Below are 12,526 nucleotides of genomic sequence, written 5' to 3'. Positions count from 1 at the left end.
AAGCAGAATGGGCTTAAAGCCTAAACTGGACACTGGTGTGGCTTGTGTTTTTTGTGTTCAAATTGTTTATTTTTTCTGGATTGTTTTTGTTTGATTGTTGTTGTTGGTTTTTTTTCCCCTTGTATCTTCATCTGATATCCTAACACTTAACAAAGTCATTTCACTCTGTACAGTCCATGTGCTGTCCCTCTTGGCTTAGAGGTTTAGTTCAAGTTTCTCTGCTGATATATGTGAAAATGTCACATTTAGAAACACCCTCTCCACCTGGCTTCTTGTCTCCAAAGAGCCGTTCCTTGCCCCTTCCCCTCACCCCCAGCACCAGCCAATCCCTTTTCTCCTTCTTGTCCACTTAGTTTTCTTTCTGCTAGGACTCCCAGCTCCCTGACATAAACAACATATTCAGGTCAAATTTGTAAAAAAATTCCAAAGAGCTGCCTCAGTTCTGTTGTTGCCCTGGAATTATCATCACCATCGTCCCTTGTATGTGCCGTGTGCCCCTTCTCCCCTTTTGCACACTTCCTCCCATCTGATCCTTCAGGTAGTCCTGTACCTGTGACCTCAGGCTGCTATGGCTGAGAGAATTTAGGGGATTGGCCAGCGCCGAAGAGTTAGAGCTAAAGCCCATACTTCCTGCCTCCAGCTTTCCCACTAGCCTGTGTTCCCACTCAGGGACATATTTTAACAGAGTATTCATCATCAGGACCTAGGAAGTAATTTTTCCCTAGGAGATTTTGTTGTGTTTCTGGTAATGGGACTTATTTGGGAAGGGACTCCCGTCTATAATCTAGAACGTATAAGATTAGCTTTATAGTTTGTTCTTGAATTCCAACCCATCCAGCATTTTGATTCATTCATATTCGGGGAGCAGCTAGTCAATGCCAGGCACCAGACAGAGGGTGAGGAAGACAGACATGATCCCTGCCATTACAGAATCTGGTGGGGATAAGAGAGACAACTGGGTATTTGCAATATTTTAATAAATACCTTGGTCTGGAGACATACTGGGTAGGATAGAATCATGTAGCAGGGGCATCTAACCCAAACTTGACAGATGGGGAAGGCTTCCCAGAAGAAGGGACTTCTGATTTGAAGGCTAAAGGATGAATGAGAGTTTTAGCCAGATTGGGTTTGGGGTGGGATGGGCAATAAAGTTTCAGGAAGATGCAAGACAGTTTGAAGGCCAGGAGGTGAGAATGTGGTCCATGTCGTCTCCATTCTTGCTCATTACATCAGATTTCGTGATTCAGCTGTTGGAGAGACTAGGAAAAAAGCAGATCGATGGCAAAAGGTATTGAGGGTATACTCAGGTAATACCTGTCTCTTTCTCATGTCTTCTTAACAGAAAAAACTCGAGTCTCCACCCCAATCGACCAATCCCTTCCTGGAAGATGAACCAGCGCCAGAAATGGAGGAACTGGCGATAGAGAAGGGAGACTTAGATCAAGTAAGTCCAGTTTGCATCTCCACATGTGACCTACCCAATGTTTGCTTCCGATTATGGGTCTGCTCGCTCTAAATATGGTCCTTTGGCTCTTGACCACTTTGGTGGTCTTAGAGAAAGCCTTTATCTGAAAACTGAATGGAAGAACAGCCCGTCCTGCCCACCTCTGTTCCCCAAGAGCTTCCCCACTGGAATGACCGACACACACAAGCTTCATTGGCCCGTGCAGTGCAGCGGTGGGAACTCCTCCCTGCCTTGTCCATCACCTCCTGTGCCTGCCAGCCTAGCCCTCGATGGTGTCCTTGTCTGTCCGGTGACCACACCAGAGGCTCAGCAATCCCCCGTGAAGTTAGCAGCACCATCAGCTAGGAGAGGCCTCCACTTAGTGTAAGCCAAGCACTTGAGGTCTGGAAGCCATCGGGGCGGCCTGGAAACGTCCAGGTGACCAATGGCATATTTGGAGAGTTACTTTTCAGAGCACACTAACACTTTCATTTCCTTTGGATTTTCTTTCCAACTCTAAATTTCCTCTCCCTCCATCCTATAGAATGGTGTTGCTGTTTCACTGCCATTTTATGGCAGAGTGGTTAGAGCAATAAATCAGACCTCTTCCTGTCTGGATTAGCGATCCCTTCTTTTTAATTTTCTACACTTGGCTGCTCGAGGATTATTTTATAGTGTTGTTTTGCTCCAGACACCGCCGAAAGGGGGCTGGCTGGGAAGACCAGCCTGGGAAACCTGTAGCCATGCACTTTGCAGCTAACCCTGCATTCCTAGCACGGTGAGGGTAGGTGGACGATTGTGGCAGGAGCTGAGAGAACAGAATTTCCAGGAGCAATTCCGAAGCAATGTGGTAGAATGTGTCTGGTCCACTGATTAAATAATTGTAATAATGTGGATACTTCACATTTTCATGGGCTTTATAGTTTCAGATTCTTCTACATGCTCCATTCCATTTCCTCTTCCCAACCCCTGCCTCTCTCTTTGTAGGGTTCTATATATGAGCTGTAGTGCGTGCTGCTCAGAGAGGTCAAGTGATTTGCCCAGGGGTACAGAGTTTGGGCGTGGAAGAGCAAGGACCGAAAGCAAGGTCTAGAAGTCAGAGACTAGAATTCCTTTCCTGGAGCTCTTTCACTACACCGGGGTGTCTCAGTGAAAAGTGGAGAGCACAGAAATGAATCCCATGAATACAGGCGGATACATAAACTGGAAGGATACCTCAGGGCTATATCCCAGAGATCTGTGGGATTAGGTATAACTGATTTAAAGCCATCATATTAACTCTTGTGGGAGAAAACAGATTTCTTCCAACTAAAGAAATGCATCTCTCACATTTGGAGAGGAAGGACCCCGATAGGAAGGAGTCTGGACATAGAGTTCACTTTTCTGGTGTGTCCTCTACCCACACTCCGTCGCCTGCACCCGTTTGAGCTTTGGGTGGTAGTTCTGTTTTCAGGGCTCTGTGTCTTCCCAGTGCTAGTGGCTGCCATGAAAAGTTATCCCTTTAGCCAGTCATCTCTGGATGTCGTTAAACTGGATTATGACAGCAGCCCCGTTACTACGAAATCGGTTTGGTAGATACAATATGATTTGTCTCCCTCGTGGAACTGTTTGCTCATCCTGGAAGCCAGACGTTATTGTTGTAAGGACGAAGACTGCTCGTGCCAAGGACACAGATCCAGGGGGTAGGGCAGAGCCAGACTCTGGTCCGCTGTTAACTGACCATGTGGTAGGTTTTTACTGTCTCTAGACTTACCTAGTTTTTTTCGTCTTTAGAGAGAGCCTGTGGTTTTCAAACTATATTCCTTGGTGCCCCATCCCATGTCACTATGGGGAGTTGGGAGGAGATCAGGGCTCTGAGTCCCTCCAAAACAGAGCAGTTCTGTTCTGAGTCACATCTGTCATGGAATTCTTTCAAACCAGGGGTTTGAGATCTGTTTAAAAAGAGAGTACCAAAAACCCCTAGGCTAGATGACCCACCTGCAATTTCCTTGGCCATTGCTTGTCAGTGAGGACACGTGTGCACCAGTGACTAAGGCCTCCTCACATTCCGTCCCCAGCCTCCTGCGGCCTCCCCTGCCCATGTCTTGCTGGTGGTCCATTAAGTGGGAGCTCCAGGATCTCCATCTTCCCAGCCACTTACTGGCTTCTGGAGTTGGGTGCGCAGGAAGCGCGGGAGCCCTGTGGGGCCTCAGGGAGGAAGTCCACAGGATGCTAGGTGAGCCGAGCCTGCGGTTGTCTGGGGTTACCCAACTCACTGCGTCACTGCATAAGTAGACAATTGGCCCGCAAGGTGTAAGGGCCTCTCCCTGCTCGCTCCTGGAGTGTATGCTGTTGAGAAAGGGGTGTGAACTCGAGAAGAGGTATTTAGTTTGAGCAGTCAGTTGCCATCCTACTCCCAGTGTTAAAAAACGGCATCCGAAAGGGGACTGAAGGTGCCCAGAGACAGAGAAGAAGTGAGGAATTTCTGGTTTAAAAACATACCCTTCTGGTGATCCAAGCAGTTAGATTTAATCTCTTTACACTGGATAGTAATAAAAGGAAATGGGGCCAGCTGCACAGCTCCTTACTGTGACAACAGTAACCTTCTATTATTCCATCTAACTCCGGGAGGAAATAACTTAAACATCTGCGGCTTTTGGACAGAATTCACACACTCAGAAATGCAGTCCGAATGCTACTGCTAAATGACTTAGTATGTACTTTAAGCTGAGAATCAACCCTTTGGGGAGCTGGCCGGTGCGAAGGGAGACGCCAGTTTGAGCTGAAATTCCAGCACCTCTTATCTAAATAGGAGCACAGTCATAAAGCAGCTATAGGCCGGAGGCGGCCCTGTGGACAAAAATCAAAAAGGAAACTTTGGGCAGTCCCTCCCATTATTCCCCTTTTGCTTCCAACTCACACTAAAAACACTGCAAGGGACCAGGAGGCGAGGTGTTGGGTCTCCGCTCCCTGCCAGGAGCGGCATTAGTGGGCAGTCACCTGCCATAGGGTTGGGACGCCCGCGCAGTCTGACGATGTTCTGTGGGTTCCGAGTGTTGTTCCATGGGGCCTCATTGAGCACATGGCCTGTGGAAGACTGACCATGATGAGATTGCTGGAATAGCATGTAGCTGTTTTCTTTTATCCCTTAGACTCTGTCTTTTTATGCGTATGCCGAGCGAGCTCCTCAGACTCTCCTCGACACAGATTTTTATCATATATTGCTTTTGCACACACATAAAAAGGAAAATAAGAGTGAAATAAATAGGTTAAGATACTCCTAAAACAACTTCACAGTCAGAGTCCAAGTCTCCTGTACCACTTTTTAAAAAATCTTTGTATGCTGGGGCTCCTGGGTGGCTCAGTCAGTTAAGTGTCTGACTTTGGCTCAGGTCATGATCTCACGGTTTGTGAGTTCGAGCCCCGCGTCAGGCTCTGACAGCTCACAGCCTGGTGCCTGCTTCTGATTCTGTGTCTCCCTCTCTCTCTGCCCCACCCTGGCTTGCACTCTGTCTCTCGAAGAAGAATAAATGTTTAAAAAAAAAAAAAAAAAAAAAAAAAAAGCTTTGTATTTTTAAATAATTATAAAGTCGTAAGTAGTTGCAGAGTGCAGAGAGGTCCTGTGTACCCATCTCCTCCTAGCTTCCCCCAGCGGTGACAGCTACCATAACTAGTGCATTATTAAATCTGTGAAATTGATTCTAACCCCTGTTGTACTCAGGCTTGGAGGTCTGCATGTTCCCACACTGTTGTCGTCCAGGCCGTCCAGAGCATAGGTGATGTGCCACTGCTTGAGTGCTCCACCACCATCTCTGGGGTTATCTGCCAGGCCGTCCACAGCCATCTCTCAAGCTTTTTATCAAGCTTTTTTATTTCTTGCTTTTTAAAAAGAAAATACCAAAATTAGAGAAAAGTCTTAAGAATATTGCAAGAACTCTCAAGTATCTTTCACCTGGGTTTACTAATTGTTAGCATTCTGCTACATTTGCTTTATCATTTCCTTTTTTTCCTTCCCATTTCTGTCCCCCTCTGTCCCTCTCTCCCCACTTCTGTCTCTCTCTCTCTCTCTCTTTTGGAACAGTTTAAGTTAGCTGATATCATGTCCTTTACCTCTAAATATTCCTGTGTGCATTTCCTAAGAAGAAGGTCATTCACTTAAATCACCACAGATCGAAATCAGAAAATGTGTTTCAGTGCAGCACTATTACCTAATTTGTAGAGCTGAAATCTCATAATGTAGCCATTCTAAGGCGATAACTTAAACTGTTGTCAGTAATTGGAAAATTGCACATAAATTAGTGAACAAAACTAAATTCAAAATATACACGTTGATTTAAAACATGACAACATCTAGAGTGCCTGGATGGCTCAGTCGGTTAAGCGTCCGACTCTTGATTTCAGCTCAGCTCATGATATCGTGGTTTTTGGGATTGAGCCCCATGTTAGACTCTGTGCTGGCAGCATGGAGCCTCCCTGAGATTTTCTCTCTCTCTGCCCCTCCGCTGCTCATTCTCTCTCTCTCAGAATAAATAACCTTTTTAAAAAATTAATTTAAAAAATACGACAACATTCTATATTACATAAGTTATATTCCAGTTTATAATTAGCAGAAGGTATCCTGCAGATGTATGAATATTTTGGTCAAGGGAAGAACATGTAAATAAAGGGGATAATTATAATCCTTATAATGATTATATTTTATTAATAAAAAGATACTTGGGTGTTGTGGCTATATTTCCTAATTCTAAAATCAGGACACCTAGTCTTAAAAAAGTTAGACAAATCAGATTTGCCTCTTCATTTAAAAATCACCTTATTGGGGCGCCTGGGTGGCGCAGTCGGTTAAGCGTCCGACTTCAGCCAGGTCATGATCTCGCGGTCCAGGAGTTCGAGCCCCGCGTCAGGCTCTGGGCTGATGGCTCAGAGCCTGGAGCCTGTTTCCGATTCTGTGTCTCCCTCTCTCTCTGCCCCTCCCCCATTCATGCTCTGTCTCTCTCTGTCCGAAAAATAAAAAAAAGTTGAAAGAAAAAAAAAATTAAAAAAAAATAAAATAAAAATCACCTTATTGAAAAGAATAAAATACTAAAAAATAGGTAACTGACATGGAAAATGTAGAACAATTAGGTAAGGACCACCCCCACACAGCCATCATACTATGTCATGGATCTGCCATGTTAAACTGATGGACATGTGGGAAAAACTCCTGGGGCACCTGTGAAATGAAGGTGGAACTTTGGATCCAGAGTTCAAACTCCACGAACCCAGTCTTGGGAGCCTGTTGTAGTCTCACTCTGAGACCTGACTTTGGCAGTGGCTTTGGGACAATAAGGGAAAATAGCCCAGATTTTAGGAAGCACCAGAGGTTCTAAAAATCTTGCAAAGAAACAACAACAACAACAACAAAACAAAAACAAAAAAAGTAAAGACATGGAACTCTCAAAAGGTGAAAAGGGAAGAGAGCTAAATAGGAAATTGAATGGGATATGTCTAGGGTTGACATTTAATTTTTGGTGTTCATTTCCAGTTTTTACAGATGCTTTTAACCATTAGAGTGTTTTATTTTTAAAAATTACTAAAAGGGAATCATTCTTTCTGTCTATCATTAGGGGCTCAGCTTTTCCTGTATTTATTAAAAGATACGAACAGCTCAATTCAGCAAGTATACTGTGGGTGTCAATTTATGCCCAGTTTGTACTCTAGTATCAACCCCAACAAGGCCTCAGGGTCCTTTTGTTGGTGTTTGACAATAAATAGAATTGACGTTTTTTAGGAATAGAACAAAATATGTAGGAAGATCTTCGCTTATTTTTTTAGAGATTTAGAAAAGGAATTAGGGAGCAAATATAGTTTTTTAATGCTTGCCTACCTACATGGTCTGTATGTCAGTGGTTTTTAAGTATCAACTGGGGACCAGTGCTAGCCCTGTTTTACACTGGTCCAAGGCAAAAAATAAAGACAAAACTGCCTGCTGCCTGCCCAGCTAGCAAGCTGGTATAGGGTCACCAACTGTCTGAAAAGGAAGGACTGCCCTCATGCTGGTTTTTTCTCCCTATAAAATGTTTGGGTATAAAATACTCTTTTTTTCAGGAACCTACCGAGAATGGAGAGGAGCAAAATAAAAGTCAGCAACGCTATATTGGTCCCTTATGCTTCTTTTTCTTACATTTACTTGTCAGTGAAATTCATCAATCTAGGAACCATTGCAGGAAAGCAATGCTATAATAGAAAATTCTAGTTGAGGAGATAGGAAGCTTCACTGTGTGCCTTTGGGCAGGCCACTAGAACCCTCTGAGCCTTCCTTTCTTTAGGTATAAAGTAGTATTAATTCCTACTCTGAGGGTTGTTGTGAGGAATAGATGAGATGTTACTTCATATCAAAGCGCTTGGTCTGTGATAACCGTCAGTAAATGGAGGCTATCAAAAATAGATCACATGGGCACGCCTGGGTGGCTCAGTCAGGTAAGCATCTGACTCTTCGTCTTGGCTCAGGTCATGATCTCACGGTTTCGTGAGGCGGAGCCCCGCATCAGGCTCTGCGCTGACAACGTGGAGCCTGCTTGGGATTCTCTTTCTCCACCCCTCCTGTGTGCTTGTGCGCGTGCGCTCTCGCGCGCTCTCTCTCTCTCTCTCAAAAAAATAAAGTAAAAAAAAATAGATCACATGAAGGCACTTTATAAATTTTAAAGCACTGTACAAATATAAGGCACTGTTATTCGCCAGGATTTAAAATTTTAAAACATCAGTAAGATGATGAATAGCTTCCAGATCAAAAGCGCGTGTGTTATCAAAGTAGCAGTAAATCTTTCAACATGCGAAGCAAGTCAGTGATGCTAACAAAACTGGCTCATTGTTCACAAACTGGCATGAATCATAATGCAAGACATAGTCCCAGTTTAGTTACGTGGAGTGCTTTTAATCTGTGTTAGGAGTGAACTTTGAAGGGATGTTTTCTTTGAAACTGCTTGAAAACTTGCAAAGATGGCTCAAGTATAGGTTTCTTCTTTTTTTCCTTCCTTTACAGCCAAAGAAGCCTAAAGCCCCAGACAATCCGTTTCATGGCATTGTTTCCAAGTGTTTTGAGCCTCATCTCTACGTGTATATTGAGTCCCAGGACAAGTGAGTGATGAATATTTTGCTGTTTTCTACTGCATTTCTCCCTCCTCCGGTCACGGGTGGGCCTCACAAGGGCGTGACTCCTTCCAGAGGCTGAAGGAGGGACTTGGCATGGCTCCTGTGACGCCCTCTGGAAACCTGCTAAGGATATTTTTTATATCTTACGAATGTTATCACTCATTGTGTTCATAAATCTTAGAAGCCTGAATTTGACTCAAATAAGCTCCCAAATGTATCCCAACAACCCCTTCCCCTGTGTGCACACGTCAGCCCACAAGCCTTGACAATGTCAGGTACTGGAAACCAGGGAAAGAAAGCCTAATCTCTACTGTATATGTTTTCAAGTATCATTTGCTTAAGTTTTCACTGCAAAATAACTTAGACTTACAGAAAAGCTATACAAAATTCTCATATGCCCTTCCCCCAGAGAAATGCTACCATTTTACATTACCTTGGTTCTCAAAATCAGGACGGAAACACTGTGGCATGAATGTCCATTTTCTGGCCTGAGATCCCATCATGCATTTAGTTGTCAGGTCTCTTTAGTCTCCTTTAACCTTGAATATACTCCCTCAGTCTCTCGTTGGTCTCTCGTGACCTTGACGCTTTACAGAGTACTGGCAGATTACTTTCTGTATTTGTCTGATGTTTGCTCTTGATGAAACCCGGATTATTGCATCGCAGGCAAGTATACCATAGAGGCGATGCTGTGTCTCTCTCGGTACATCATAGCGGGAGACACACCATGTGGACCTGTCCCCTCAATGGTGATGTCAACTCTGATCACGTGCCTCTGGTGGCGCTCACTAGCTTTCTCTACTGTGCAGCTACTATTTTTCTCTTTGTGATTAGTAAGTATCTCACGGTGGGACACTTCGGGACTACGTAAATACCCTGTTTCTCCTCACACTTTGCCCACTCGTTTTGACATGGCCTGATGATTCCTGCCTGAAGCAATAATTTACTGTAGCATTTGCCAAATGTTCATTTTCTGTTCCCATCGTTTCTCCCGAATTAATTAATTGGAGCTGTTCTGTAAGGAGGCGCTTCAGTATGGATTCAGTATGGATGGCTTCTTACTTCCTTTCATGGATTATCAGCCATTTAATATATATACTTTTTACAAACTCAGGGGTTCTCAGAAATGTCCACAAAGCAGCCCACCACAGCCAAGTTTCCTCACAGCCAGGGAAGTGTGTTCAAACTCCAGTGTCCGTAATTCACACAAAGGAGGAAGAGCCCTCCTCATCCCTGAATCTCTGTCCCCAGCCAGAGGAACTGTTGAAGGCCCTTCCACGCAGGAAGGCAGAGTTTGGAAAGGTCAGGTTTCTGGAGACAGGCTGGCCCTGGCTCTGAGAGGAGGTCTTGCAGCCTAAAGAACACACTTGTGAGGACCAGACGGTGGCTCATTGTAGGGAGTGCAGTAGCATCTGTGAGAAAATTCTCAAGAGGAGTTCTCTGGGAAAGCATTTAGGTGCTGAGATTTAGTTTTTTGTTTTTTGTTTTTAATCCCCCTGTTGTGTGGGTTAGCAAATTCTTGTTTCCAAGTATGTTTTGGAGGTAAACCATAAGATTAAGAGACTATTTCAAGTGGAATCACTACACGGAACATTATTATTATTTGCCTATTTGATTTTATAGATTGCGTCTACTCTTCTCCTCCCAGATTACAAAATGTTTCATGTTAAAGCCTTAGAAAATAAACTTTGTAGAAGAGCTTCTGTGCTAACAGAAACCTCCCGCCCCTCCCACGCCCCCCCCAAAAAAGAGTTGCTTTCACATTTCACCTTGTAGAGCCAGTCTGCCTCCTCCTCTCTATCCATTGGGCTCATGTCCGAAGGCACACAGAAAGGCAGTTATTAACTATTGCCATTTGCTTCTTTGAAACGCCATTTTCTGGTTTAAAAGTTTTTTCTCAGGATGTTAATAAGACACCTCGAGGGGCAGGGGAATGATCAGTTATTTGCCTATTAGATTAACAGGTCTTAGAGCAGACCACTTGGGTGACTCTTCTTGGACAAAGCCTGTCTTCTCTCATCAACCCAAACTCTTTATTTTTCATAAGGTTTCAAAGCCATCGGGTCCCAGGTTTAAAGTGCATATCGGAGATAACCACATACGTTCCCCAAATCCACCTGGTCTGGAGAGTCATTTTCCTGAATTATTACAATTGTGGTATCTACTCTTTTCACATGGCCTTGATTCATATAAAGTGTACTCATTGTCCGTGCTATTTCAGGCAGAGAGCCAGACCTCCCTTCCATAGGGACTCTCCATTTCTCTGTGAAAAATGAAGTGCTCGCCACTCATCCTGCCGTCTGGCCTCACTGGGATGTTTCCACAGTGCTGGGGAAGCAGTGGGAGCTGCTCGTAGGAGAACTGCGTAGGTTGTGCTCTTGTCACTCCAGAATAAGCAACAAAGGCTTGAAGTAGAAAATAGAGGTCAAGAAATCCATTTCCTCAGCTTTTAAAGCAGAGAATCGGGCAAAATAATGCCTAAAGCTGTGTGGTGATTAACCTTTTTTGAGTCATAGATCCCCTTGAGAGCCCGATGAGACTGTAGACTCTCTTGCCAAAAAAAAACCCCAAAAAACAAAAAATTCACATAAACCCCCCCACTATTTTGAGTGCAATTTCAAGGGGTTCTGCAAAGCCCTTTCTCCCTTTTGTCAGAGAGTCTTAAGGCTGGGGAAGAGACTCAGGTGGGGACTGATTTTGTACATGTTACATTCTTGTAGCTCTGACTCAGAAATCTGCAAGGGAGGAAAATCTTAGACCATTCACAAGCTCCCAGATGACAGAGACCCAGCACGGTATTGTGGAAAGAGCGTGGGCCTGGATGCCAGACAGACCTGGATTTGAGTCAGAGCTCCGCACTCACTAGCCTGGGACCTCAAGCGTGGTACTTGACCTGTCTGAGTTTGTTTTGTCCTCTCTACAGTGAAGTTAGTACTGTTCCCCTCACAAGATTAGTGGCGAGGGTGAATCGAGGTGACGTGTTGGCATTTGGCACAAGTGGGCAGGAACTGTGCCTGCTGCCCCCCGCCAGTGGTCTTGTTCCGGACTCTTAAGCGGTTGTGTGGCCCGATCAGTGTTCCCAGCTTTTCACTGGGCCTGGCATGGGGTCTGCCGTCTCCTCTCCCCAGCCTCCCACCTGCCCGGGGAAAGTTCTGGCGGGACCTGCCCCAACCAAAAGCCAAACAGCGGTGGGAGGACTGCAGAGCCGGCACCTGGTGAGGGGGCAGGAAGCAGGATATTCCCAGAGCCATCTCCTCGGCAGGCTGGGCGAAGCTGTCCTTCCGTGCATTAGGTGGCTTTCTCAAGTTTTGTTTATGTGCAAGAAAGAAGTTAATAATAGAACTTTTACTCTTGGGGATGTAGTGATTTTGTCTTGGAGATTTCCCCAAGTCAACACTTCCTCCAAATCGTAGGTGAGAGGGCCCCATTCCCCCTTCATACTTCAGTGTGCGTTTCCTGTAAATAAGGGCACCGTCTACCTAACCACAGTATACCTGCGAGCATCAGAAGTTAACTTGATCCGCCATTACCATTTAACTCACGGACCCCATTCCTCTTTACCAGTTGTCCCGATCAGGTCTTTTCTGGACCCAGAGTCCGTGCCAGGATCACAGGATGCATTTATTTGTCACGTCTCTTTGGTCCCTTCCATCCAGAAAAATAACTCATTCTTTCTTTATCTTTCATGACCTTGAAATTTTTGAAGAAGCACAGGCCAGTTTGTGGAATGTCCCTCAGTCTGCGTTCGACTGTTTCCTCATGATTTATGATTTATGCAGAAGTAGTGCCGGGCTCTTCTCAGTAATTCATGTCGGGAGGCGCACTGTCAGTTTGCCCTACAGCTTGTGGTGTTCACTTTTATCACTTTAGATGGAGTCCGCCAGGTTTCTCTATTTATTAATAAGTCATTAATAATTAATAAGTGTCAGGAGAAACGTTGAAACCATATAAATAGTCTTTTTCTCATCTTTC

General features: G+C 44.7%; 1 protein-coding gene across 1 annotated transcript in view; it reads left to right on the top strand.

Annotated features, from left to right (window-relative positions):
- Positions 1 to 12,526, top strand: part of VPS53 (VPS53 subunit of GARP complex) — a 137,763-nt gene that overhangs the window by 72,206 nt on the left and 53,031 nt on the right. Inside the window, exons 12-13 of the mRNA XM_025916500.2 lie at positions 1,343 to 1,444; positions 8,445 to 8,539. Coding sequence (XP_025772285.1) covers positions 1,343 to 1,444; positions 8,445 to 8,539 — 197 coding nt within the window. The remainder of the gene's footprint in view (positions 1 to 1,342; positions 1,445 to 8,444; positions 8,540 to 12,526) is intronic.

The sequence above is a fragment of the Puma concolor genome, chromosome E1, assembly GCF_028749965.1.
Source record: "Puma concolor isolate L17-30 chromosome E1, mPumCon1.1.hap2, whole genome shotgun sequence".
NCBI lineage: Eukaryota > Metazoa > Chordata > Mammalia > Carnivora > Felidae > Puma > Puma concolor.
This window is presented reverse-complemented; position numbering and strand designations above follow the sequence as displayed.